Source organism: Budorcas taxicolor, chromosome 22 (assembly GCF_023091745.1).
Source record: "Budorcas taxicolor isolate Tak-1 chromosome 22, Takin1.1, whole genome shotgun sequence".
Taxonomy (NCBI): Eukaryota; Metazoa; Chordata; class Mammalia; order Artiodactyla; family Bovidae; genus Budorcas; species Budorcas taxicolor.
The window spans coordinates 857,302-883,148 of NC_068931.1; the positions used below are offsets into that span (position 1 = coordinate 857,302).

Sequence of the window (25,847 nt, forward strand, 5' to 3'; positions counted from 1 at the left end):
AGGGACTCTCAAGAGTCTTCTCCAACACCACAGTTCAAAAGCATCAATTCTTCAGCGCTCAGCCTTCTTTATGGTCTTAACTTTCACATCCGTACATGACTACTGGAAAAACCATATCTTTGACTATAGGGACCTTGTCAGCAAAGTAGTATCTCTGCTTTTTAATAACGCTGCCTAGGTTTGTCATTGGAGAAGGCAATGGCACCCCACTCCAGTACTCTTGCCTGGAACATCCCATGGATGGAGGAGCCTGGAAGGCTGCAGTCCATGGGGTCACTGAGGGTCAGACATGACTGAGCGATTTCACTTTCACTTTTCACTTTCATGCATTGGAGAAGGAAATGGCAACCCACTCCAGTGTTCTTGCCCGGAGCATCCCAGGGATGGGGGAGCCTGGTGGGCTGCCGTCTATGGGGTCGCACAGAGTCAGACACGACTGAAGCGACTTAGCAGCAGCAGCAGCAGGTTTGTCATAGCTTTTCTTCCAAGGAGCAAGTGTCTTTTCATTTCATGGCTGCAGTCGCTGTCCGCAGTGATTTTGGAGCTCAAGGAAATAGTCTGTCATAGTTTCCATTGTTTCCCCATCTATTTGCCATGAAGTGACGGGACTGAATGCCATGATCTGTTTCTTTTTTTTTTTTTTTTCTTTTATAACTGAGATTTTATTGGTTGTTTTGAGGATCACTACACAGACATTTCAATTTGTACACAATTCTTCACATACGTACCAGAAATCTAAAATATCATGTAGTTGTGATTCTTAACAGTTATTCCAGTGACTTTCCAGCTTAAAATTTGGAGCAAACTTTCCTTAACAGGATATCAAGTACCAATATCTTCAAATATTGATATGTTGTTACATCTTAAGTCCCACTGATTCACAATTTAATATCATATATACTACATACCCAAACTGTCAATCGTTCACAGCACATTAACCAAGTTACTAGGAAAACTGGACTACCACGACCAAAGATGTTATAGTATAGTGCACAAAATTCTGACCAGGAGAGCCAAGATCAAAAAGTGGTTTTCTGTACGAAATAATTCTACCAAAACAATATGGGAAGAGAAGTAATTTAAAGTGTTCAAGACATTAACTGCACAACTGACTCCAAACTGCCATTTAGTATGCTTTTGTATTATAGGATATAAAAGCTACCCCTCATCTATGGAATGTTAAGCTGACACCCAAGACAATCAAAGCCTCCCGTATCCAATATCCCACTATTTTCTGGTTGTACCAAAAAATAAACAACAAGCAAATGATTTCACCTCTTAAAGCATTTACACTTAAAAAATGGGATGAGGTGGGATTCCCTCCTTTTTAAAAATGTTTCTAAAGCTACTTAAAAACTTGCATTTACAAAATAGTTGATAAAAATATTCCTCTGGATTGTACAAGAAGGGAAACAGGGACCACTGACAGGACTTGGTGTGTGGTTATTAATCAGACTTGGTTTCTTTCTCTTCTGCTTCATCAGAGGCTGGGCTCTCCTCGTTTTTAGTCTCTCCATTTTCTGCAGGTAAGTCTTCTTTAGTCTCCTGATTGGCCACTTCCGCCTGTTTTCCCTTTGCTCCTCTTTTCCCTTTTGTTTGCACTTTTTTGTCTGAAGATTTATCCTTTTCCGCCGCCTTTTTTGGCTTCGTTTCCACTTTCGCAGGAGCCGGTTTAGCTGACAACCTCGCCGATCTCCTCTTGGGCTCCTCCTTCGCCGCCCCCTCGGCGGAGCTGACCTTCCTCTTGGGCATCGTGGCGACGGGGCGGGCGAGAGCCGTGTGCCTGAAGGCCGCAGCGCGCCGAGAGCCTTCGCGAAGCCGAGTAGCCTGACCGCAGCCGCTCCTCGCGCCGCCCGAGCTGCTGGGACCCGCGGCGGGGGTGGTGGGAGAACCGGATGGAACCGGATTCCATGATCTGTTTCTTGAATGTTCTGAGTATTAAGCCAGCTTCTTCACTCTCCTCTTTCACCTTCATCTCTCCCTTCTCCTCTATAAAAGGGATTCTTCTCCTTTGTTCTCTGGACTTGTCTTTATTTTGCCATTGATTGCCTGTTTTAAATCACAGTTTTTGCTATTCCTGAATAAACCCATTTTGCAAGGCAATGCTCTCTCAAGAGCCTTTTTAGGACCTTGAGATGGAACAGTAAAACACAACGTCCTCTTTCAGTCTCCACTCTATTCTGCTCCACTAAAACTCTCCTCTCCTCTTTCAGTTTCAGACAGTTCAAAGAACTTTCCTACCTTAGCTGTTATTTATTCTTGTTATTAGTCTAGTGTACATTTATCTTCAACTTGGGGCCTCTGAAATTTGAGAGAAAGTCTCACTTTAACAGTCTTACATTTGATTTAAAACATTTCTTCTTTTAAAAATGCAAATCCTTCTAGAAGAGTAATAAGGCTCTTCAATAATTTTTTATTAGTAACAATTAGTTCTGTCAAATTGCCTTCTTTTCAACTCAAGACAGTTGCTCCACAGGAATGAGGGCTCTGTTTGGCCATGAGTATCCTCTCCCAATTAGGAGATATAGGAACATCTTCTCCCACTAAACATCTGTCTTGCCCTTACTTGAGAATTCCAGACTGCGTTTTTTAATGCTTATGTTTAGTCATTTTTAAAATGAATAATTCAGTTTCTAAAGATAAAATGTAATTCAAGACATCTGATTAACTCAGAGATGATTTAGCCTATTTATTCCCATCTTCTTAATGATCAGATACTTTTAGAGGAAATGAAAGGAGAAATGGAGAGCTTTGGTCAAATAATCAATTTTTCTTGGCTGGACTAGTGACTTATCAACTCATTCCATGAGGCCCCATACCAAAATCAGACAAAGATACTGCAAGAAAACTACAGACCAATACCCTTTGTGAGTTATAGACACAAAAATTTCAATAAAATACCAGCAAACCAAATTCAGCAACATATTTTGAAAAACTACTGAGACCAAATAGGACTTAGCTTCCCTGGTGGCTCAGAAGGTAAAGAATCTGCCTGTGTTCCATCCCTGGGTTGGAAAGATCCCCTGGAGAAGGAAATGGCAACCCAGTCCAGTATTCTTGCCTGGGAAATCCCAAGGACAGAGGAGCCTGGCGGGCTACAGTACATGCGTCGCAAAGAGCTGGACACGACTGAGTTGTTGTTCAGTCGCCCAGTCATGTCTGACTCTTCATGACCCCCGCAGATGCCAGGCCTCCCTGTCCCTCACCATCTCCCACAGTTTGCCCAAGTTGATGTTCACTGCACTGGTGATGCCATCCAGCAATCTCATTCTCTGACGCCCTCTTCTTCTGCCCTCAATCTTTCCCAGCATCAGGGACTTTTCCAATAGTTTTCTGTTCATATCAGGTGACCAGAATACTGGAGCTTCAGCTTCAGCATCAGTCCTTCCAGTGAATATTCAGGGTTTGTCTCTCTTAAGATTGCCTGGTTTGATCTCCATGCTGTCCAAGGGACTTTCAGGAATCTTCTCAAGCACCATAGTTCAAAGGCATCAATTCTTCGGTCTTCTGCTTTCTTTACAGTCCAGGTCTCACAACCATATGTGACCCTGGGAAGACCATAGCCTTGACTATATGGACCTTTGCCAGCAGAGTAGTGTCTCTGCTCTTCAACACACTGTCTAGCTTTGTCATTGCTTTCCTGCCAAGAAGAAACTGTCTTCTGATTTGATGGCTTAAGAGGAAATCTGTCACTGCTTCCACCTTTTCCCCCTCTATTTGCCATGCAGTAATGGGGCCAGATGCCATGATCTTAGTTTTTTTAACTAAGCCAGCTTTTTTAGTCTAGCTTAGTTTAGCTTTTTTTAGTTTAGTTTTTTCAGTCTTAAGCCGGCTCTTTCACTCTCCTCCTTCACCTTCATCAAGCAGCTCTTTAGTTCCTCTTTGCTTTCTGCCATTAGAGTGGCATCATCTGCATATCTGAGGTTGTTGATGTTTCTCCTGCTTATCTTGATTCCAGCTTGTAACTCATCCAGCCCAGGCATTTCTCATGATGTGCTCAGCATATAGGTTAAACAATCCTATAGACAGAGGAGCCTGACTGAGAGACTAATACTAGTACTTAAATAAGATTTATCCTAGGAATGCAAGATTGGTTTCAGTTCAGTTGCTCAGTCATGTCTGACTCTTTGCGACCCCAAGGACTGCAGCACAACTCCCAGGCCTCCCTGTCCATCACCAACTCCCAGAGCTTGCTCAAACTCATGTCCATTGAGTCATTGATGCTATCCAACCTCATCCTCTATCATCCCCTTCTCCTCCAGCCTTCAATCTTTCCAGCGTTAGGGTCTTTTTCAATGAGTCAGTTCTTCACATCAGATGGCCGAAGTATTGGAGTTTCAGCTTCAGCATCAATCCTTCCAATGAATACTCAGGACTGATTTCCTTTAGGATGGACTGGTTGGATCTCCTTGCAGTCCAAGGGACTCTCAAGAGTCTCCTCCAACACCACAGGTCAAAAGCATCAATTCTTCGGCACTCAGCTTTCTTTACAGTGCAACTCTCACATCCATTCATGACTACTGGAAAAACCATAGCTTTGACTAGATGGACCTTTGTCAGCAAAGTAACGTCTCTGCTTTTTAATATGCTGTCTAGGTCTGTCATAGCTTTTCTTCCAAGGAGCAAGCATCTCTTAATTTCATGGCTGCAGTACCATCTGCAGCTGACCATACTGACCATACTAGAGCTGAAAAAAGTAACATCTGTCACTGTTTCCATTGTTTTCCCATCTATTTGCCATGAAGTGATGGGACTGGATGCCACGATCTTACTTTTCTGAATGTTGAATTTTTAGCCAACTTTTTCAGTCTCTTCTTTCACTTTTACCAAGAGCCTCTTTAGTTCTTCTTCACTTTCTGCCATAAGGGTGGTGTCATCTGCATATCTGAGGTTATTGATATTTTTCCCAGCAATCTTGATTCCAGCTTGCGGTTCATCTAGCCCAGCATAGCACACGATGTACTCTGCATAGAAGTTAAATAAGCAGGGTAACAATATACAGCCTTGACGTACTCCTTTCCTGATTTGGAACCAGTCTGTTGTTCGATGTCCAGTTCTAACTGTTGCTTCTTGACCTGCATACAGATTTCTCAGGAGGCAGGTAAGATTGGTTTAACAGACAAAGATCAGTGTAGTACACCATATTAACAGAATAAAGTACAAAACTCATATGACCATCTCAACAGAAAAAGCATTTGGCAAAACCAAACAGTATTTCATGATTAAAACAAACAGGGCTTCCCTGCTGGTCCCGTGGTTAAGAATTTGCCTTGCAATGCATGGGACACCAGTTAGAGCCCTGCTCTGGGGATCCCACCTGCCACAGGGCAACAGGGCCCATGTGCTATAACTACTGAAGCCTGCGAACCCTAGAGTCCATGCTCCACAACAAGAGAAGCCATAACAACTAGAAGCCTAGGCACCACAACTACAGAAAACCTGTGCATGGCATGGCAATGATGCAATGCAGCCAAAATAAATAAATATTAAAAAATAAAGCACCACTCAACAAAGTAGGAATAGAAATGAATTTCCTTAACCTCATAAAGGATATCTGTGAAAAACCCACAGCAAACATGATATTGAATAGTGAAAGTCGGAATGCTTACCTCCTAGGATAAGGAACAAGACAAAATGTCTGCTCCTGCCACTTCTACTTAACACTGTACTAGATGTTTTAGCCAGGGCAGTTAGACAAGGAAGAAATAAGAAGCATCTAGATTGGAAGAGAAGAACTAAACTGTCCCTATTTGCAGATGACATGATCTTATATGCAGAATATCTCAAGGAATCCACTAAAAAAAACCCTTCAAAATAATAAATGATTTATCAAGGTTGCAGAGCGTAAGTGTTAAGTCACTTCAGACATCTCTGACTCTTTGCAACCCTATGGACTGTAGCCCACCAAGCTTCTCTGTCCATGGGATTCTCAAGACAAGAATCCTGGAGTGGGTGGCCATGCCCTCCTCCAGGGGATCTGCCCGACCCAAGGGTTGAATCCACATCTCTCATGTCTCCTGCACTGGTAGGCAGGTACTTTACCACAAGCACCACCTGGGCAGCCCAAAGAGGACAAGATCACTACACAAAAATCAACTCTGTCTTGTAATGTAGAGAAATATCAGATCACCATGTTGTGCACCAGGAACCAACAGTGTTGTAGGTCAATTATGTTTCAAAAAACAAAGAAAAAATTCATAGAAAAAGAGAAGATTTGTGCTTACTAGAGGTGGGGGGTTGAGGGAAGGAGAACTATAAGAAGGTGGTCTAAAGGTACAAATTTTCTGTTTTAAGTAAGTGGGCTGAGCTTTGCTGAGCACCAAAGAATTGATGCTTTTGAACTGTGGTGTTGGAGGAGACTCTTGAGAGTCCCTTGGACTGCAAGGAGATCCAACCAGTCCGGGATATTCATTGGAAGGGCTGATGCTGAAGCTGAAGCTCCAATAGTTTGGCCACTTGATACGAATAACTGACTCATTGGAAAAGACCCTGATCTTGAGAAATACTGAAGGCTGGAGAAGGGGACGACGGAGGATGAGATGGTTGGGTGGCATCACCAACTCAACAGATCTGAGTTTGAGTAAACTCTGCGAGTTGGTGATGGACAGGGAGGCCTGGCGTGCTGCAGTACATGGGGTTGCAAAGAGTAGGACAAAACTGAATGACTGAACTGAACTGAACTGAAGTAAGTGAGGCTTTCCTGGTGGCTCAGTGGTAAAGAATCCACCTGCCAATGCTGGAGACACAAGTTCGTTCCCTGGTCCAGGAAGATCCGTCATGCCTGGGACAACTAAGCCCATGTGCCACAACTACTGAGCTTGTGTTCTGGAGTCCTGGAGCCATGCCCACTGCACCCCAAACCGCTGAGCCTATGTTCTGGAGTCCTGGAGCTGTGACTACTGAAGCCCAAACGCTCTAGAGCCTTTGCTCTGGAACAGGAGAAGCTGCTGCAATGCGAAGCCCACACACCATAACTAGAGTGGCCCCTGCTTGCCAGAACTAAAGAAAAGCCTATGCAGCAACAAAGATCCAGCACAGCCAAATAAATAAATAAAGTTACATTTAAAAAGATGGAAAACTACTACAGATGTACAACATGAGTAATATAATAAACAAAGCTATAAATTGTATATGAAGGTTGTTAACAGTGTAAATACTAAGAGGCCTCATCAGGGGAAAACTATTTTTTTCTTTCTTTTCTTTTTTATCTATGTAAGATAATGGATGCTCACTAACCTTACTATGATAATCATTTCATGATGTACACAAGTCAAATCATTATGCTGTACACTTTAAACTCATAGAATGCTGTATGTCAGTTACAGCTCAATAACACTGGAATAACAAATAAAACCAAATGAGAAAATCGAATTCTCTACATTGATTATGAATAATCTGAAAATATTTAAAATAACAATTCCATTTAAAGAGCATCAAAAGGAATAAAATATTTAGGAACAAAATTAATAAAGAGTGCAAGATGACCATTATATCTACTACTGCGGACAGGAATCCCTCGGAAGAAATGGAGCAGCCATCATGGTCAACAAGAGAGTCCGAAATGCAGTACTTGGACGCAGTCTCAAAAACAACAGAATGATCTCTGTTCGTCTCCAAGGCAAACCATTCAATATCACAGTTATCCAAGTCTATGCCCCAACCAGTAACACTGAAGAAGCTGAAGTTGAATGGTTTTATGAAGACCTACAAGACCTTTTAGAACTAACACCCCAAAAAGATGTCCTTTTCATTATAGGGGGGAATGCAAAAGTAGGAACTCAAGAAACACCTGGAGTAACAGGCAAATTTGGCCTTGGATTGCGGAATGAAGCAGGGCAAAGACTAATAGAGTTTTGCCAAGAAAATGCACTGGTCATAGCAAACATCCTCTTCCAACAACACAAGAGAAGACTCTACACATGCACATCACCAGATGGTCAACACCGAAATCAGATTCATTATATTCTTTGCAGCCAAAGATGGAGAAGCTCTATACGGTCAACAAAAACAAGACCAGGAGCTGACTGTGGCTCAGATCATGAACTCCTTATTACCAAATTCAGACTCAAATTGAGGAAAGTAGGGAAAACCGCTAGACCATTCAGGTATGACCTAAGTCAAATCCCTTATGATTACACAGTGGAAGTGAGAAATAGATTTAAGGGCCTAGATCTGATAGATAGAGTGCCTGATGAACTATGGAATGAGGTTCGTGACACTGTACAGGAGACAGGGATCAAGACCATCCCCATGAAAAAGAAATGCAAAAAAGCAAAATGGCTGTCTGGGGAGGCGTTACAAATAGCTATGAAAAGAGGAGAGGTGAAAAGCAAAGGAGAAAAGGAAAGATATAAGCATCTGAATGCAGAGTTCCAAAGAATAGCAAGAAGAGATTTTTAAAAAGCCTTCTTGAGTAATCAATGCAAAGAAATAGAGGAAAAGAACAGAATGGGAAAGACTAGAGATCTTTTCAAGAAAATCAGAGATATCAAGGGAACATTTCATGCAAAGATGGGCTCGATAAAGGACAGAAATGGTATGGACCTAACAGAAGCAGAAGATATTAAGAAGAGGTGGCAAGAATACACAGAAGAACTGTACAAAAAAGATCTTCATGACCCAGATAATCATGATGATGTGATCACTCATCTAGAGCCAGACATCTTGGAATGTGAAGTCAAGTGGGCCTTAGAAAGCATCACTACAAACAAAGCCAGTGGAGGTGATGGAATTCCAGTTGAGCTATTTCAAATCCTGAAAGATGATGCTGTGAAAGTGCCACACTCAATATGCCAGCAAATTTGGAAAACTCAGCAGTGGACACAGAAAGGAAAAGGTCAGTTTTCATTCCAATTCCAAAGAAAGGCAATGCCAAAGAATGCTCAATCTACAGCACAATTGCACTCATCTCACACACTAGTAAAGTAATGCTCAAAATTCTCCAAGCCAGGCTTCAGCAATGCATGAACCGTGAACTCCCTGATGTTCAAGCTGGTTTTAGAAAAGGCAGAGGAACGAGAGATCAAATTGCCAACATCCGCTGGATCATGGAAAAAGCAAGAGAGTTCCAGAAAAACATCTATTTCTGCTTTATTGACTATGCCAAAGCCTTTGTGTGGATCACAATAAACTGTGGAAAATTCTGAAAGAGATGGGAATACCAGACCACGTAACCTGCCTCTTGAGAAATCTGTATGCAGGTCAGGAAGCAACAGTTAGAATTGGACATGGAACAACAGATTGGTTCCAAATAGGAAAAGGAGTACGTCAAGGCTGTATATTGTCACCCTGCTTATTTAACTTCTGTGCAGAGTACATCATGAGAAATGCTGGGCTGGAAGAAACACAAGCTGGAATCAAGATTGCCGGGAGAAATATCAATAACCTCAGATATGCAGATGACACCACCCTTATGGCAGAAAGTGAAGAGGAACTAAAAAGCCTCTTGAGGAGAGTGAAAAAGTTGACTTAAAGCTCAACATTCAGAAAATGAAGATCATGGTATCCAGTCCCATCACTTCATGGGAAAGACATGGGGAAACAGTGGAAACAGTGTCAGACTTTATTTTTTTGGGCTCCAAAATCACTGCAGATGGTGACTGCAGCCATGAAATGAAAAGACACTTACTCCTTGGAAGAAAAGTTATGACCAACCTAGATAGTATATTCAAAAGCAGAGACATTACTTTGCCGACTAAGGTCCGTCTAGTCAAGGCTATGGTTTTTCCTGTGGTCATGTATTGATGTGAGAGTTGGACTGTGAAGAAGGCTGAGCGCCGAAGAATTGATGCTTTGAACTGTGGTGTTGGAGAAGACTCTTGAGAGTCCCTTGGACTGCAAGGAGATCCAACCAGTCCATTCTAAAGGAGATCAGCCCTGGGATTTCTTTGGAAGGAATGATGCTGAAGCTGAAACTCCAGTACTTTGGCCACCTCATGCGAAGAGTTGACTCATTGGAAAAGACTCTGATGCTGGGAGGGACTGGGGGCAGGAGGAGAAGGGGACAACTGAGGATGAGATGGCTGGATGGCATCATGGACTCGATGGATGTGAGTCTGAGTGAATTCCGGGAGATGGTGATGGACAGGGAGGCCTGGTGTGCTGTGATTCATGGGGTCGCAAAGAGTCGGACATGACTGAGCGACTGAACTGAACTATAAAAATCATAGAAATTAAAGAAGCCCTAAATAAATGGAAAGATATCCCATATTCATGGATTGGAAGACTTAATACTATTAAGATGGCAATATTCCCTAAATTGGTGTACACATTCAACAAAATTCCTATCAAAATCCCAGGGGTGTGTATGTGTTTCTTTTTTTTTTTTTTTTCAGAAATTGACAAACTAATCCTAAAGATTATATGGAAATGCAAGGGACCCAGAATGGCCAAGCCAATCTTAACAAGGAACAGAATAGGACTAACACTTCCTGATTTCACAGCTTATTACAGAGCTATGCTAATCAAGACAGGGTGGTACGACATAAGGCTAGACATACACATCACCGGAATAAACTTGAGACTACAGAAATAAATCCTTATATTTAAAGTCAACTGATTTTCAACAAGAGTGTCGAGGCAACTTGATGATGAAAAAAAAAATCTTTCCAAGAGATGGTTCTGTGACACCTGGATATCCACATACAAAAGAACAGAGTTGTCAATCCCTGGTTGGTGAACTAAGAGCCCACAAGCCACATGGAATGGCAAAAACAAAACAAAAAATCAAAAGAGTGGATTTGGACACCTACCTAACACCATACACAAAAACTTATTCCAAATGACCACAAACCTAAAAGGAAGAGTTAAAACTGTAAAACTTTTGGAGAAAGAGGAGTAAATATTCCTGGTCTTGACTTAGGCAATGGTTTCTTAGATATGACACTCAAAGCACAAGCAACAGAGTGAAAAAAAGGTACACTGGACTCCTTCAAAATTTTAACGTTTTGTGCTGCAAACAATACCAATAAAAAGTGAAAATTCAATCTACAAAATGGGAGGTAATATCTTCATATCATATATCTGATGAGAGATTTCTATCCAGAATGTATAAAGAACTCCTGTGACTCAATAATAAAAAGACAACTAATCCAGTTTTAGTGACCAAGGGAGATAAACAGACATTTCTCCAAATGGCCAACAAGTGTATCAAAAGATGCTCCATATCACTAACCATTAGGGAAAGTTGTGATGTAATAAAACGTCACAACTAGCAGGATATCATTCCAAAAAAACAGCAACAAAAACACACAAATAACAAGAGTAGACAAAGACATGGAGAAATCCAGCACCATCATGTTGCTGTTGGAAACGTAAAATGGTATAGCCGCGTCTGAAAACAGTTGGCAATTTCTCAAAACATATGTAATTATAACATGATTCAGCTACCCCACCTGTATATAACCAAGAAAAATGAAGACTTAAATCCATACAAAAATTTGTACACGGGTGTTCAGCATTACTCATAACACCCAAAAAGTGTAAACAACTCTAATGTCAATTAATTGAAGGACAGATAAAATGCAACATATCTAAACAACAAACAACAGAAAGGAACTAAGTACAGTTGGTCCTTCAGTGATGACCCTCTGTGAAGTCAAAAATCCTTGCATAGCTATATAGTTGGCCCCTTATATCCCTAGTTCCCCAGATTTACCCAACTGCAGACCATGCAGTGCACACAGTACATGTGTAAGTTCAAATCCGTGTTGTTCAAGGGTCAACTGTGCTGACGCCTGCTATGATGTTTATACAATGTGGGTGAACCTTGAGAACACTATGCTACGTGAAGGAAGTCAAAAGACTATATATTTATGTTTCCATTTACACAAAACATCTAGGATAGGTTGCCTGCATGCATGCTAAGTCGCTTCAGTCATGTCTGACTCTGTGCAACCCTACGGACTGCAGCCTGCCAGGCTCCTCTGTCCATGGGATTCTCCAGGCAAGAATACTGGAGTGGGTTGCCATGCCCTCCTCCAGGGGATCTTCCCCACCCAGGCATGGAACACAACTGTCTTTTGTCTTCTGCATTGGTAGGCGGGTTCTTTACCACTAGCACCACCAGGGAGGCAATGGCACCCCACTCCAGTACTCTTGCCGGGAAAATCCTATGGACGGAGGAGCCTGGTAGGCTGCAGTCCATGCGACTTCACTTTCACTTTTTACCTTCATGCATTGGAGAAGGAAATGGCAACCCACTCCAGTGTTCTTGCCTGGAGAATCCCAAGAACAGGGAGCCTGGTGGGCTGCTGTCTATGGGGTCGCACAGAGTCAGACAAGACTGAAGCGACTTAGCAGCAGCAGCACCAGCGGGGAAGGCCCTAGGATAGATTAGAAGTTGCCAAAAGCCAAAGGGATGAGAAGGATGTGGGACCACCTGCTGTGTCTGCTCTGCTTAATCTCTCAGAAGTGTTTAACTCTTTGAGGCCCCATAGACTGCAGGCCACCAGGCTCCTCTGTCCATGGGGATCCTCCAGGCAAGAATACTGGAGTGGACTGCCATGCCCACCCATAATTGGATTGCAGAGTTCCATAACTCTGTGAAAAACCATCTTATTTTAAAACGGTGCATCACTTGATGGTAGTAGTACCACATTGTGAAAGTCGCTCATTCATTCTGACTCTTATGCGACCCATGTATAGGCCATGGAATCCTCTCGGCCATAATACTGGAGTGGGTAGCCTTTCCCTTCTCCAGGGGATCTTCCCTACCCAGGGCTCCCACACTGCAGGCAGATTCTTTACCCACTGAGCCACAAATGGTATGTGAATAATATCTCAACAAGCTTTTAAACGAAATAAGTATCTGGAGTGTAATGCTGCACAATGATATGAACATACTAAATGCCGCTGAACTATGTAGCTAAAATGGTAACTTTTATGATTGCAGCCACGAAATTAAAAGACGCCTACTCCTTGGAAGAAAAGTTATGACCAACCTAGATAGAATATTGAAAAGCAGAGACATTACTTTGCCGACTAAGGTCTGTCTAGTCAAGGCTATGGTTTTTTCCAGTGGTCATGTACGGATGAGAGAGTTGGACTGTGAAGAAAGCTGAGCGCCAAAGAATTGATGCTTTTGAACTGTGGTGTTGGAGAAGACTCTTGAGAGTCCCTTGGACTGCAAGGAGATCCGACCAGTCCATTCTAAAGGAGATCAGCCCTGGGTGTTCTTTGGAAGGACTGATGCTAAAGCTGAAACTCCAGTACTTTGGCCACCTCGTGCGAAGAGTTGACTCATTGGAAAAGACTCTGATGCTGGGAAGCACTGGGGACAGGAAGAAAAGGGGATGACAGAGGATGAGATGGCTGGATGGCATCACGGACTCGATGGACGTCAGTCTGAGTGAAGTCTGGGAGATGGTGATGGACAGGGAGGCCTGGCGTGCTGTGATTCATGGGGTCGCAAAGAGTTGGACACGACTGAGCGACTGAACTGAACTGATATTATTTAAATTTTACGATAACAATATGACCAACTTAGACTGCATATTCAAAAGCAGAGACATTACTTTGCCAACAAACGTCCGTCTAGTCAAGGCTATGGTTTTTCCATTAATCATGTATGGATGTGAGAGTTGGGCTATAAAGAAAGCTGAGCGCAGAAGAATTGATGCTTTTGAACTGTGGTATTGGAGAAGGCTCTTGAGAGTCCCTTGGACTGCAAGGAGTTCCAACCAGTCCATCCTAAAGGAGATCAGTCCTGGGTGTTCATTGGAAGGACTGATGCTGAAGCTGAAACTACAATACTTTGGCCAACTGATGCGGAGAGCTGACTCATTTGAAAAGACCCTGATGCTGGGAAAGATTGAGGGCGGAGAAGGGGAAGACAGAGGATGAGATGGTTGGATGGCATCACCGACGCAATAGTCATGGGTTTGGGTGGACTCCGGGAGTTGGTGATGGACAGGGAGGCCTGGCATACTGCGGTTCATGGGGTCGCAAAGAGTCGGACACGACTGAGCAACTGAACAACAAAAAATGTTTAGAAATACTAATTTCAATAACTTATTTGGGGGGCATTTGCGTCTTACCAGTACTCTTCTGTTAATGAACCGCTTTTCACAAGTAGAGCAACTGTGCTTGCGTCTGGAAAGCAGGGCCTCCAAAATAATTAGGGGGCTCTGTGTGGGAGTGAACGGCGACGAGCCCTTCTTCAGAGAGGTTATCCTCTTCGTTCACTCCCGGGTCCCAGTCGCACCGAGGAAACTCGGACGCCGACTCACTGGAGACACAGTACGTGTGAAGCAGCCGCCGCCTCTAAGAAGCTCATGACACTAACCCCACCTTCAGCGCAGTACCTGAGTGGAGTCCACGCCCCTGCCCGGCCCGGGCGCGCGCACGCACTCGCCGGCGCACACGCTCTGCGGGCGCGCGCACGCACTCGCCGGCGCTCAGGCTCTGTGGGCGGGCGGGCTCCGTCGCCGGCGCTCGCGGCCTGTGGGAGCGCTCCGCGCCCGGAAGGACTGCTGAGCGGGAGGGTCCGGTGTGGGCAGAGGTGCGTGCGCGGCTGGAGACGGTGGGGAGGGGGCGGCGAGTGACGCGCGGGTGTGCGATTCCAGGGGTCCCCTCGCCTTGGTTTCTTGGCCGGGGGGCAGTGGCGTTCCTGTGGCGGGATCGGGGTCGGAACTTGGTAGACGCGGGCCTGGCCCTGCCGGCGGCGCGTCGACTGCCCCTCGGGGTGGGCCCCCGTGAGCCGGGGGCTCCGTGGTGAGGCTCCGTGGGCTCCGTGGTGAGGCTCCGGGGGCTCCGTGGTGAGGCTCCCTGGGCTCCGTGGTGAGGCTCCGGGGGCTCCGTGGTGAGGCTCCCTGGGCTCCGTGGTGAGGCTCCCTGGGCTCCGTGGTGAGGCTCCCTGGGCTCCGTGGTGAGGCTCCCTGGGCTCCGTGGTGAGGCTCCCTGGGCTCCGTGGTGAGGCTCCCTGGGCTCCGTGGTGAGGCTCCCTGGGCTCCGTGGTGAGGCTCCCTGGGCTCCGTGGTGAGGCTCCCTGGGCTCCGTGGTGAGGCTCCCTGGGCTCCGTGGTGAGGCTCCCTGGGCTCCGTGGTGAGGCTCCCTGGGCTCCGTGGTGAGGCTCCGTGGGGTGGGGGCCCCGTGGGTGTGCCATGGGGGGGCTGGGAGGAACTGGCCGGTGATTTCCCTCCACTGCCCCGCAGACCCGTCGGCTCAAGATGTCGTACATGCTCCCGCACCTGCACAATGGCTGGCAGGTTGATCAGGCCATCCTTTCGGAAGAAGACCGCGTGGTCGTCATTCGATTTGGGCACGACTGGGACCCTACTTGCATGAAGATGGATGAGGTTCTGTACAGCATTGCTGAAAAGGTAAAGCAGCCACACCTCCCGTCACGTCCTGCCGCCGGGTTTGGTGTTTGCATCCTGTTGGATTGCTGTTGTTTTGCCGGTAAGAATTGAAAGTACAGCCAGTTCACCGGTTAAAGAGAAGCAGTAGGATTCACAGAAGTACAGACATACCTTGGAGTATGAGGATGGGCTCCCTGAAATTGATCAGAATAGCTTATATCCTTACTGGCAGAAGTTTCCATAGATTCTCAAATTTTTAAGAGGTTCATGATGTCTCTCCCTGAAGAAGTGATTCTTATTAATTTATAGGGATTTTAACTCATAGGTGTTTTCAGTAATTTACATCGATAGTGCCAGAAGCAAAACACGTTTGCAGCATTTGGCTGAGTGTAGGAGCTTACTTTGAATGGCTTAGTTTAAAAAACTTGACTTCTTTTTGGTACCGTGTTTATTTGTTGTATGTATTGAGCAGAACATCTACGGTAACAACATAGTAAATTCCCTTCTTTTTCTTTGAGTCCCTTCTTTACCCCAGGGTGCTCTTTGTAAGTGACTTGATTTATAGCTTAGAGTGATTCCAGTGTAGGAAACATTGGGAAAAAGTAGAACTGTAATGTTAGAACTAGTTTTCCTAATCCTTAAATTTAGTACAGGGGGTTGTCTGTGGCCCTTTGCTGACAATAAAGAGCAATTGTAGGGTACTGTTGAGTAACTAGGACTTAATTCTCTTTCTGTTATTGTCTCATGGGTATTTTAAGGTAAATTTGATTTAGATTTTTGCAACTGTAGTAATAGGGCAAGAGGCAAAAATATTAGGGTATTAATAAAAAGTTTAATATTCAATGTTAATTTGAGAGGTTATTCATTTTATTAAAAGAGTATAAAAACAAGGGAAACATTGAAGCCATCATTTATTTCACAGGAGTAAGATATGCTAGTATGGGCTGGATTAAAATAACTCCTTTGAGTAAAGAGTAACAGGTGTAAGGATATAGTTTGTACTTAGGAATTGAAAAGTAGTCTGACCTGCCATCAGTAATTTTCACTGTCTCCTCTTTGGTAGGACAGGCAGAGTGAGGTAGGGGTGATGGCACTCTGAACGTTAGGGACCATCCTTCTGTGTCTGTCACTGAAAGTGCATCTCAGAGAGTCTGATACTGGAGATCTGAGATGAGGTCCAGAAGCTCCCCCAGGAATTCTGAATCCCTTCAAGGAGATCCAAGTCAGAGCAGGAGTCTGTGGTGATAACCGTACCCTCCTCTTCCTCTTGGACGGAAAGGCGTTGAGGGAGCTTGAAGAGATGCCTGGGGAACTCAGGAGAGCAGGGTTCTGCCAGTCGGGTCCTCCCTGTCAGGTCAGAGGTCAGGAGTGAGGTGGTGCCCAGAAGTCATTTCCCCATGGCTTGAGCCGCAGTGGTTAAGGGCAGAGACTGCAGAAGTCAGTGATGATGGATGAAGACCCTGTTTCAGTAATTGAATCACTGCTGTGTGGACGCTGACGTAACTTAGGTGTGTGTTCTGGGTTCTGCCTTGCAGGTAGCGAGTAAGCATCGGGGTGTCCAGACCCGGTGGCCCTCAGCACGAGGCTAGGATGGCAGAGGCGTGAGAGTTGTTTGCTGTTCATATCTGAGCAAAACTCAGCAAGATACTCTTAGCTAGGAGACAGATTTTGTGTCAGTGTAAGTTTTTAGGGACTTTTACCAGAATTGTTCTTTTCTAATCCCTATGTAGCGGTCAGAGACCAGATTGCTGTACTGCTAGCAGGTGGCTCTTTTTGGAATGGAACCTGTTGGTAAGAACAGTTTAATTGGGCTCACTTGGAGTATTTTTCTCTAGTCTTTTAAGTTATTCTTTTTCTTTTATCCCGATTTCTATTTTAATAAACTTCTAATACTATGTAATAGTATAGTCTTTAAAAATGCAAACTTGAAATGCGTTACACAACTGTTAATGTTCTATTTTCTGCTTAGTATAAAGGCAGAATATGAGTTTATAATTTTGGAAGCCCTTTTTGGGGACATTCAACAAGAATTTTTGAAATTTAAGGTTTTAGTATAAAGAACAATTTAACTGTCTATCTCCCTCTGCAGAAATGGCAGATAATGGGAGATCTTCCTCATCTTGTTACGAGCTCTGTTTGGATACCCCAGCTGTTTTAAAGTGAGTAAAATTCCAACATTGAGGCTGGACTTGATTATACTATTCTCCTGGAATGTGTTTTATTGACTGACTGCTTCAGCAGCCCCAACCCCACCTCATGCTGGATTAGTCTTGAGCTGTACTGAAAACATAAGAGATATGTTGAAAGATTTTACAGATGCCTGCAGTTTGGTAGAATTATTATCAAAATAAAGTTTCCAGGACTTCCCTGTGGTCCAGTGGCCCCGACCCCAGGCTCCCAAAGCAGGGGGCCCAGATTCAATCCCTGGTCAGGGAACTAGCTCCCATGTGCCACAACTAAAGATCCCACATGCCACAACTAAGACCTGGTGCAGCAAAATAAATAAAAATAAATATTAAAAAAATTAAGTTTTCTGATTAGTGCATAATTTTATGCACAGCTTCAAGGTAAGACTATTTTTGTCTTGCCATTTTGGGGGATTGTACTTTGCCAGCACTGTGACCAAGTCCCATTATGTGTAAGCATAAATGGGATGTTTAATTCTTGTATGTTTAAAGAGTTCATACAAGTAGAATTTAAAATATGCAAAACCTCAGTGATACTATCTCATAGTCAGACCTTCTAATTTGTATATAAGGTAAATGTATTCGTGGAATTATTTAGGAATGACTTCTGGGGCTCTTTCTTAAACATGTCATATAGTAGGTTGAATCTGCAGAAATTTATGCTCAACTAAGGAACCAGTAACCAATCACGGCAAATAATAGTTTGAGAAAAGGAAGTTATCATGCAGTTTTTTGATGGCTTTGAAAGGAACTATCTAAAAATGTAAAAATTGATACTTCAAAAATACCTGGTACCAGTTGTCAGGAACATTTGTCCAGAATTTTAGGTGGGTTCTTAGCTAATGGGGGAGCTTCATAGAGAATGTAGAAGGCAACACTGACAGCCTTCAGTCTTAGTGACATGCGTGAGTGGCATTGAGTGGTGTGCAGGACTGTGGAACTGCAGTGTCACTGTGTGAGAGAGAGGCCAACTGGTGCTGCAGGGCTAGAGGACCTGTCAGGTAACCTCCTCTAGGAAGAACAGACTGTCTTTTAAGGCAGGTCTGTTTGAACTCAGGATTATGTAATTAAGTCCATAGTGACAATAAAACATTTTCTGAGTTTCGAAATATATGTGTATTTCTGAAGTTCGTTCATTCAGCTAGTGATACTTACTGGTGCCCCAGGTATGTCATGTCCTGGTTGGCTCGAGGACCACCAGAAAAGACAGCAGATGTGGTTCCCAGCCTTGTGAGGCTTCACGTCTATCATGATGGGATTTATGTGGAAGGAAGAGATGATGAAGGCCAGTAGTGTCATTTGTTTTTTGACTTCTGAATGAGCTACGGTTTCCTTACTCATCATTGGAGGCAAAAGAAAATAAGACCTTTTTTAAGGGTCTCAACATAAAAACCAACATTCGCAGCGTGAAAATTGTACATCATTGAGTTGTCATTTTATGCTTTAGGAAGCAATGCGCGCACGCGTGTGTGTGTGTGTGTGTGTGTGTGTGTGTGTGTGTGTGTGTGTGTGTTTGGTTATACTGTGATGTTAATACCTAACTTTTACATTGTAGTTTTTTTTTTTTTTTTATGAGAGAAGAAGTAAAATATCTCTGCTTAGTAAAACTAGATGCAGGCAGGACTTATGAAAGGCAGGAAACCTAGGTTTGTTTCCTGGGTCAGGAAGATCCCCTGGAGAAGGAAATGGCAACCCACTCCGGTACTCTTGCCTGGAGAATCCTGGACAGAGGAGCCTGGCAGGCTATGGTCCTTGGGGTTGCAAGTGTCGGACATGATTTAGCAACTAAACCACAGCCACCAGAACTTATAAACCAGAGGGTAACTTTTGCCAGGAGGCAGTCGTGCAGCGGAGCGAGTGACTGCTCCCAGCAGTCCTCCATCCGTGTGTGCATGTGACCCCGTGGGGCTCAGCTCGCTCTCTGCCTTCTGCAGGTGTGTTCTCTCCATTCACCAGGAAGAGAGGATGTGGGAGAGGCTCAGAGAGACTGCTTTTCTTCCCCTACCTTGGCACTGACGTCTGTCAGCAAAAGGGGTGCTCGTGAATGTAAACTTCCTTCCCTCCTTTTTGTGGAAGGTGGTGGTTTAATGTCCATAGTCAATATTTCTTAATATTCCCAAAAATAGAGAGTAGAGCATAGTGGACTTAATGCCTAATACTTAATACTTGTCGCAGTTACCAGTATTCTGTCAGTCTTGTACCATTTAATCCCTCAGTTTTTGTACTGTAGTATTAAACCATATCCCATGCTATTTCACTGGTAAATTACAGTCAGGTTTTTAGAGTTATTTTGGAGGAAGAAATGTGCATTTTCTGTGCAGTTCCTGGGGCTGCCGTAACAAAGCATCACAAATTGGGCAGATTAAAACAAGAGAAATGTGTTGTCTCACAGCTTGAGGGTTAGAAGTCCGAGGCTGGTGTGTCAGCAGGACGTACTCCCTCGGAAAAGTCCCTGCTGTTCTCCCCATCCTGGTGTCTCCCCTCCTGGGGTACTCCTCGACTTCTAGGTGCCTTCCCTAGCCCTCTGGTTTCAGTTGGCGTGTTTGTGTTCTCCCTTGGCTTGTTTCAACCAGCCGGGTTGGATCATAGCTCGGACTCCAGTATGACCTCTTTTGACCTTCACTGATGAGCTCTGCAGGCACCCTGCTCCCAGGTCAGGCCACCTTTTGAGAACGAGGGCTCAGGGGTTCAGTTTGTTTTCTTGTTGGGGTAAAAGGACATACATAATTCAACCCGCAGTATTTTAAGTTGATAAAAGCTTTCTAAAAGGCACTGAGACAGAAATCATAAGGAGCGTTCAAAATGTCATGTCCTTTATTCTGAAGATTCTATTTTAGGTGTTTATCCTTAAGAAATAATGAAATATGTATATAAATTTAAGGGTAATAATGTTCATATGTGAATAATTGATATGAATGAAATTTTATTTATATTCATGAAAAATTTTTAAAAATAACAGAAGAATGGTAAAATAATGGCATAGCCGTTTGATGAATGTTAAGTAGCCATAAAGTTTTGATTGCTTTCTTAAATACAGTATACAGTTTATATGAGGACACTTATAATTAAAGTGAGATACAAAATATTGTAGTGTGATCACCATATGATCACATTTTATTAGAACAGCATAAACATATAGACCAGAAATAGTGGGAAAGAATATAGTAAAAATATGTTCTCAGCAATTAACTCTGGGTGTTGGGATTGGATGTAATTTTATTTATGGTTTTCTGGGTTTTCTAAATGTTCTGTGATGGACTTGCAATTAAGGAAGAAATTAAAGAATATTTGTTACCTACAATATGATTTGAGTTGTTAGGCCCTTAGTATGTGCAGGTGTCCAGATCTAAGTTAGAGGGGAATGTGTGGCTGAATTCCAGGGGCATATTTTAAAGCATTTGTTTGCTACATACAATTAAATGTTTGTAAAAGTTTATGTAGCATTTTACTGGAGCAGCATGAATGATGTGTCTGTGGACTTTTCCTGCAGGACTCTCATAACTTGCTGTCTGGAAAATGTTAAGCGTGCTAATGGACAGTTGCTCAGGACTGTGATGCTAGTGAAGTGATGTCCACATGGCAACTCTCCTGGGAAAACCTGTTGCAGAGCTAGTTTGAAAATTGTCCTGTTATATACAGATTCTCTTGTTTTTGTTTTTTAATGTGCTTTTACAGAAAAAAAGTTGATTTGTTATTTCAGTTCTTTCCCCCCCTCAATCTCCTTTACTTTTAGGTTAAAAATTTTGCAGTTATTTATCTTGTGGATATTACAGAAGTACCTGACTTCAACAAAATGTATGAGTTATATGATCCGTGTACTGTCATGTTTTTCTTCAGGTATGTTCACTTATCTTAAAGTTGTTATTTAAATTGAAAAGATGGTCTGGGCATTTAATGCAATCAAGATATCTTTAGAAGGAAGTCCTAATGTGGTCATATCGTAATACAGTTTGTATCACCAGGCAATCAATGTGATCTTTTAAATAATTTTCAAAGTAACAATTCCAGTTTTACCATTTACTCAGTAACAAATTACCCTTTTGAAATAACTGCCCAGGAACCTAGGTGAAGTGTAATTAAATGGAGGACATTCTTTTTGACATTTAAGATACCTTTAAATTTAATCTGTTGATGAAAAATGTGTTTACAGTAACTCACTTTTTAAATTGAAAAATGTGTTTACAATAACTCAGTTTTTAAATATATTACTGACTGTTTAGCATCCTTTTGTGATATCCAAGAGGGAAACCTGTACTTCTTTAGTTTGCTTATAAATACAACATCTTATAAAAAGATCTTTTATCAGCTGAAAAATTCTTTTGTGGACCCTAGTCAATATCATTGGCTCAAGTAATAGAATCTCTCTGATCACCTTGAATGAATTTACACCTATGATATACAAACTTTGCATGAAAAGAGAATGCAGAGTAGCTACTGGTTAGACACAGGAGTCTGATGCAGATATAAACACGGTTTTTGCTTTTTCTGTAATAAAGTTAAGTAACAGCATGAGTGGAAAAAAAATTTCTGTTGTGGAGGTTTAATTTGGAAAGAAATCACCATATGACACTGTTTTTACTTGCCTGTCAGAATTTCTTATGTTACTCCAGAAGTTACTAAGTAGCAGTATAAACACTAGGCCAGCTCTAGAAGCAGAGCTTCCTAGTGAGTGAGGAAGTCTGGCTGGGGTGTGCAGGGTGTGTACTCACTCTCTGTTCTGTGTAACAAACTTGGTGGTCTGTAGGTCAGAGTCCAGGCAGGCTCAGGGTTCTGACGTGAGGTCTCCGAAGGCCAGAGTCACGGTAGGCTCCCATCTAGGCTGTTGGTCAGGGAAGAATCCACTTGGCTCAGGGGGCGCTATTGGTTGGATCCAGTTTCTGGTGGTCACAGGTCTGAGGTCTGTTTCTGCTGGGACCCTCTCTGCTCCTAGAGGCTCCTCTGTCTTTGAAACCCTGAGCAATGAGTTGAGTTATTTTCATAAGCTGCTCCCAACATCCTGTTCTGCTTTCAGAGGGCACATGTGATTGGATTAGATGAACCCCTTAATCCAGGAGAATCCCCTTATTTTAAAATCAACCAATGAGTAACCATGGAAATAGCTGCAGATCCCCCTGTGCGGTATCAGGTACCAGATGATGGGCGTGGTCGCGTTGCAGCCCAGTTCCGGGGGTTCAGGTGGGAGGTAGGGGCTCTTTTTTGGGTTCTGTGCACTGCAGCGTGCCAGGCCAGGCCCACCCTGGCTGCAGAGCTTCATGCCCCCGCCGAGGTCCCCACCCTCGGCTCCCGTTGCAGAATCGGGTGTGAATGAGGCTTCTCTGGCCAGCTTTGGAGGTTGCTCCTTATCTGTGGCCCCTCCTCCAGGACGCAGTGTGGACAGTCCTGAAAAACAGTCTTCTGGGCTCACAAGGACGGAAGATGGGGTGGAGGGACCTGGGGAGGAGGAGCTCTGGTGCAGCACTGGGTCATCCTCCTGGCCCAATGCAGGTTTTTATTTTTTGCCTTTTCGTGAAGGGTGTTTGCAGCTGGTTCATTTTTCAACTGCTTCCTGCCAGCAGCATTTTGGGGTTGTGTCAGCTCTTCTCACTGCATGCTCTTCCCTTTCAGCCTGAGCAAGTAGGGTTCCTGTCCTGGGCTCTGGGGTACCCTGTGCCCAATAGCGGTTTCCTCAGGGAAGAGCCTGTCCTGTGACTGGACACTCTGACTTTAGGTCTTCCCTAAGTTTCCACAGAAGGTTGTGTGGCCTCTTTGTCAAGAGTTGAGCAGCTGTTTCTGGATTTCAGCACCTTCTGCTATTTGGAGAGGCCGAGAAATTTTTCTGGTTAACAGATCTTACACCAGTTTGTCTCTCGTCTCGTTTTACCGTAAGCAGCACGAAACTCGACAGCGCCTTCTGGACACTTCGGTGTCCTCAGCTGGTATCTGCGTCCGTCACTTTGGAGTGTCGCAGGCATCTTCTTCTCCCTGTAACGCATCCCCACTTCCTCCTAGCCCATGTTCCTAGTGACAGGCTGTTGAAGGCAGTCTGCCCCTCAGAGTTGTCCCAAAGTCCTCCCATCTTGGATCCTGCCTTCCACCGCGTGTGACCAGCCTTGAGGGGCAGGAGATGCCTTGCTGGGGAAAGAGGTTGAGTAGTGCTGGGGCTGGGTGTGTATTTTGATATTTTAGAACTGATGCTGCACTCAGAAAAGGAGACAAAGCCTTCTGCTGTTCCTGCAACCCAGAATTCTAAGACAAGTAGTAACAATTTTAGTTAATTTATTCACCAAATATGTATACACATAAGTCTTGCTCGGTTTTATGTCTATGCTGGGACATGAATCAGATGAGACAGGGTGCCTGCTGTCACAGAACATCCTCTGATGGCAACAGCAGAGCAGACAGCACCGGAAGCCAGGGAGAAGTGACAGGCGGCAGCATGTGTGCGTGCCAGTGGGAGGGGCTTCCCCTCACCCACAAGCAGTCGTAGGATCTGGAAGTGGCCTTCGTTAACATGAACTCCCTTGTAACAGAAGAGGTGCCTAGGAATAGCAAGGCACCCATTTCAGCTTTATGGCCGTGAAGTGTCTTCAGGAACTGAGGACCAGAGTCCAAATATCCCATCACTCTTACTGCAGACAGTTCCAGAGGTTTTGGCAGTATTGAGCCAGGAACTGTGGATAAAACCAGATCCATAGGAGAGTATATCTTTTTCCTGGGTCTCGGTATTGCAGCAGACATTTGCAGAGGCACACATACTGGTTGCCATCGGGCGGCAGGGAGTGTGTAGAGGTTGCTGAGTAAGTTCGCCGTGAGCCCGGCAGGGGCACAGGGCAGAACGGCCCACACATCTGGGGACCTGCAAAGACATGGGTGTCACAGGTCGGGGTGGGGAGTGGCAGGTGTGGAAGGGAGGGCAGGGCCAGGCCCAGATGCCCGGATTCCTGGGCCAGCGTGACTCCTGGAAGCGAGTTTTTGCAGCAGGAGAGTGATGTCCAGTTTGCCTCCTGGAAGCTCGCTCTGACTGGAAGGAGACCTCTCTGCAGCCCCAGGTGGAGCCCACGACAGGAAACAACGGCTGGCAGCTAGACCCATAGCCTCTCAAAAACAGAAAGTTAAATCGATAACCATTAGTACAGCTGGTACAACAAGGGTTAATATCTTTATTTCATGAATTGCACATATAAATTCATTTTAAAAAGTAGCTTCTTGAAAGAGCCATCTATGGAGAACCGAGAAATGCAAAATGTCATTCACTTCACAGTCAATAGGACTTTCAGTAACATTTACACTAAGCGTTCATAAGAACACCATGAAAAACTCACACATTGCTTTTTCAGGTAAGTTACTACAACCCCCTGGAAAACTGGCTTACCAGGTGACTGAGGCTGTGTCCTTCAACCCTTGATTGCCCTGTAGGTGATTTGTCCTAAGGAATTACAGAGCACACAGAAGGAACACATATCTTTCTTAACAGTATTTGTATGGTTTCTAGTCTTCTTCTGAACCATGGTGGATCCTCTTGATTGTGCTGATGTTTGACAAGAGCCTGTGATGGAGGTGGGGATGTAAGGCATGTTTCTGTGTGGTTCTTTTTCAGAGGGATTCTTGTGAGCACTGACCCCTTCCCTCTTACAGGAACAAGCACATCATGATCGATCTGGGCACCGGCAACAACAACAAGATCAACTGGGCCATGGAGGACAAGCAGGAGATGATCGACATCATCGAGACGGTATACCGGGGGGCCCGCAAGGGCCGTGGGCTGGTCGTGTCTCCAAAGGACTACTCCACCAAGTACAGATACTGAGCCCGGCCCACCCAGTGCACGTGGTGCCCTGGGGTCATTCTCATGTGGAAGTATTTTCAACTATTTAAAGCCTTTGAGAAAGCGTTTGGCAAAGTACACGGAGCTTAAGGAGCTGGAGGGTTTTGCAGTGTGGGTGGCATTGCCTCGCCTTTCAGTCTGCCTGGTCACTGTATTTTTGTATCAGCAAATATCTGTAAATATCTAACTGAAATAAATAAAATACACAGTGATGGGGATGGTCAAAATTATTTATTTACTAAGAAACTTAGTGTACAGATTAATGATTTTGGTAGTCACGAATTGACTCTTTACCATTGAGTGAGGCTCAGTGTGTCTCATGGTGCCAGAGGCTGGAGTCAGATCCAGCTGTCAGGCTGGTCCTCCAGGGCCTGACGGGGAGTCTGTTCCCACCCCTCTCCTGGCTCTGGTGGTTTCTGGCATCCTAACTGTCCCTTGGCTGGTGATGCTTCACCGCAGTCCCAGCTTTCATCCTACGCAGTGTTCTCCCTGTATGCATGTCTGTTCAGATGTCCCACTGGGTGAGGGCCGCCCTGCTCCAGCACGACCATCTCCACT

General features: G+C 44.3%; 2 protein-coding genes across 2 annotated transcripts; one reads left to right on the forward strand and one right to left on the reverse strand.

Annotated features, from left to right (window-relative positions):
- Positions 1–1,446: 1,446 nt before the first annotated feature.
- Positions 1,447–1,770, reverse strand: LOC128067540 (non-histone chromosomal protein HMG-14-like). The gene has a single exon (XM_052660577.1). It carries the CDS (start codon positions 1,750–1,752, stop codon positions 1,447–1,449), a length of 306 nt encoding a protein of 101 aa, XP_052516537.1. The 5' UTR covers positions 1,753–1,770.
- A 12,604-nt stretch (positions 1,771–14,374) lies between these two features.
- TXNL4A (thioredoxin like 4A) lies at positions 14,375–25,500 on the forward strand. The gene is made up of 4 exons (XM_052660443.1): positions 14,375–14,500; positions 15,153–15,320; positions 21,219–21,322; positions 25,100–25,500. Exons 2-4 carry the CDS (start codon positions 15,168–15,170, stop codon positions 25,269–25,271), a joined length of 429 nt encoding a protein of 142 aa, XP_052516403.1. The 5' UTR covers positions 14,375–14,500; positions 15,153–15,167; the 3' UTR covers positions 25,272–25,500.
- The last annotated feature ends 347 nt before the right edge of the window (positions 25,501–25,847 follow it).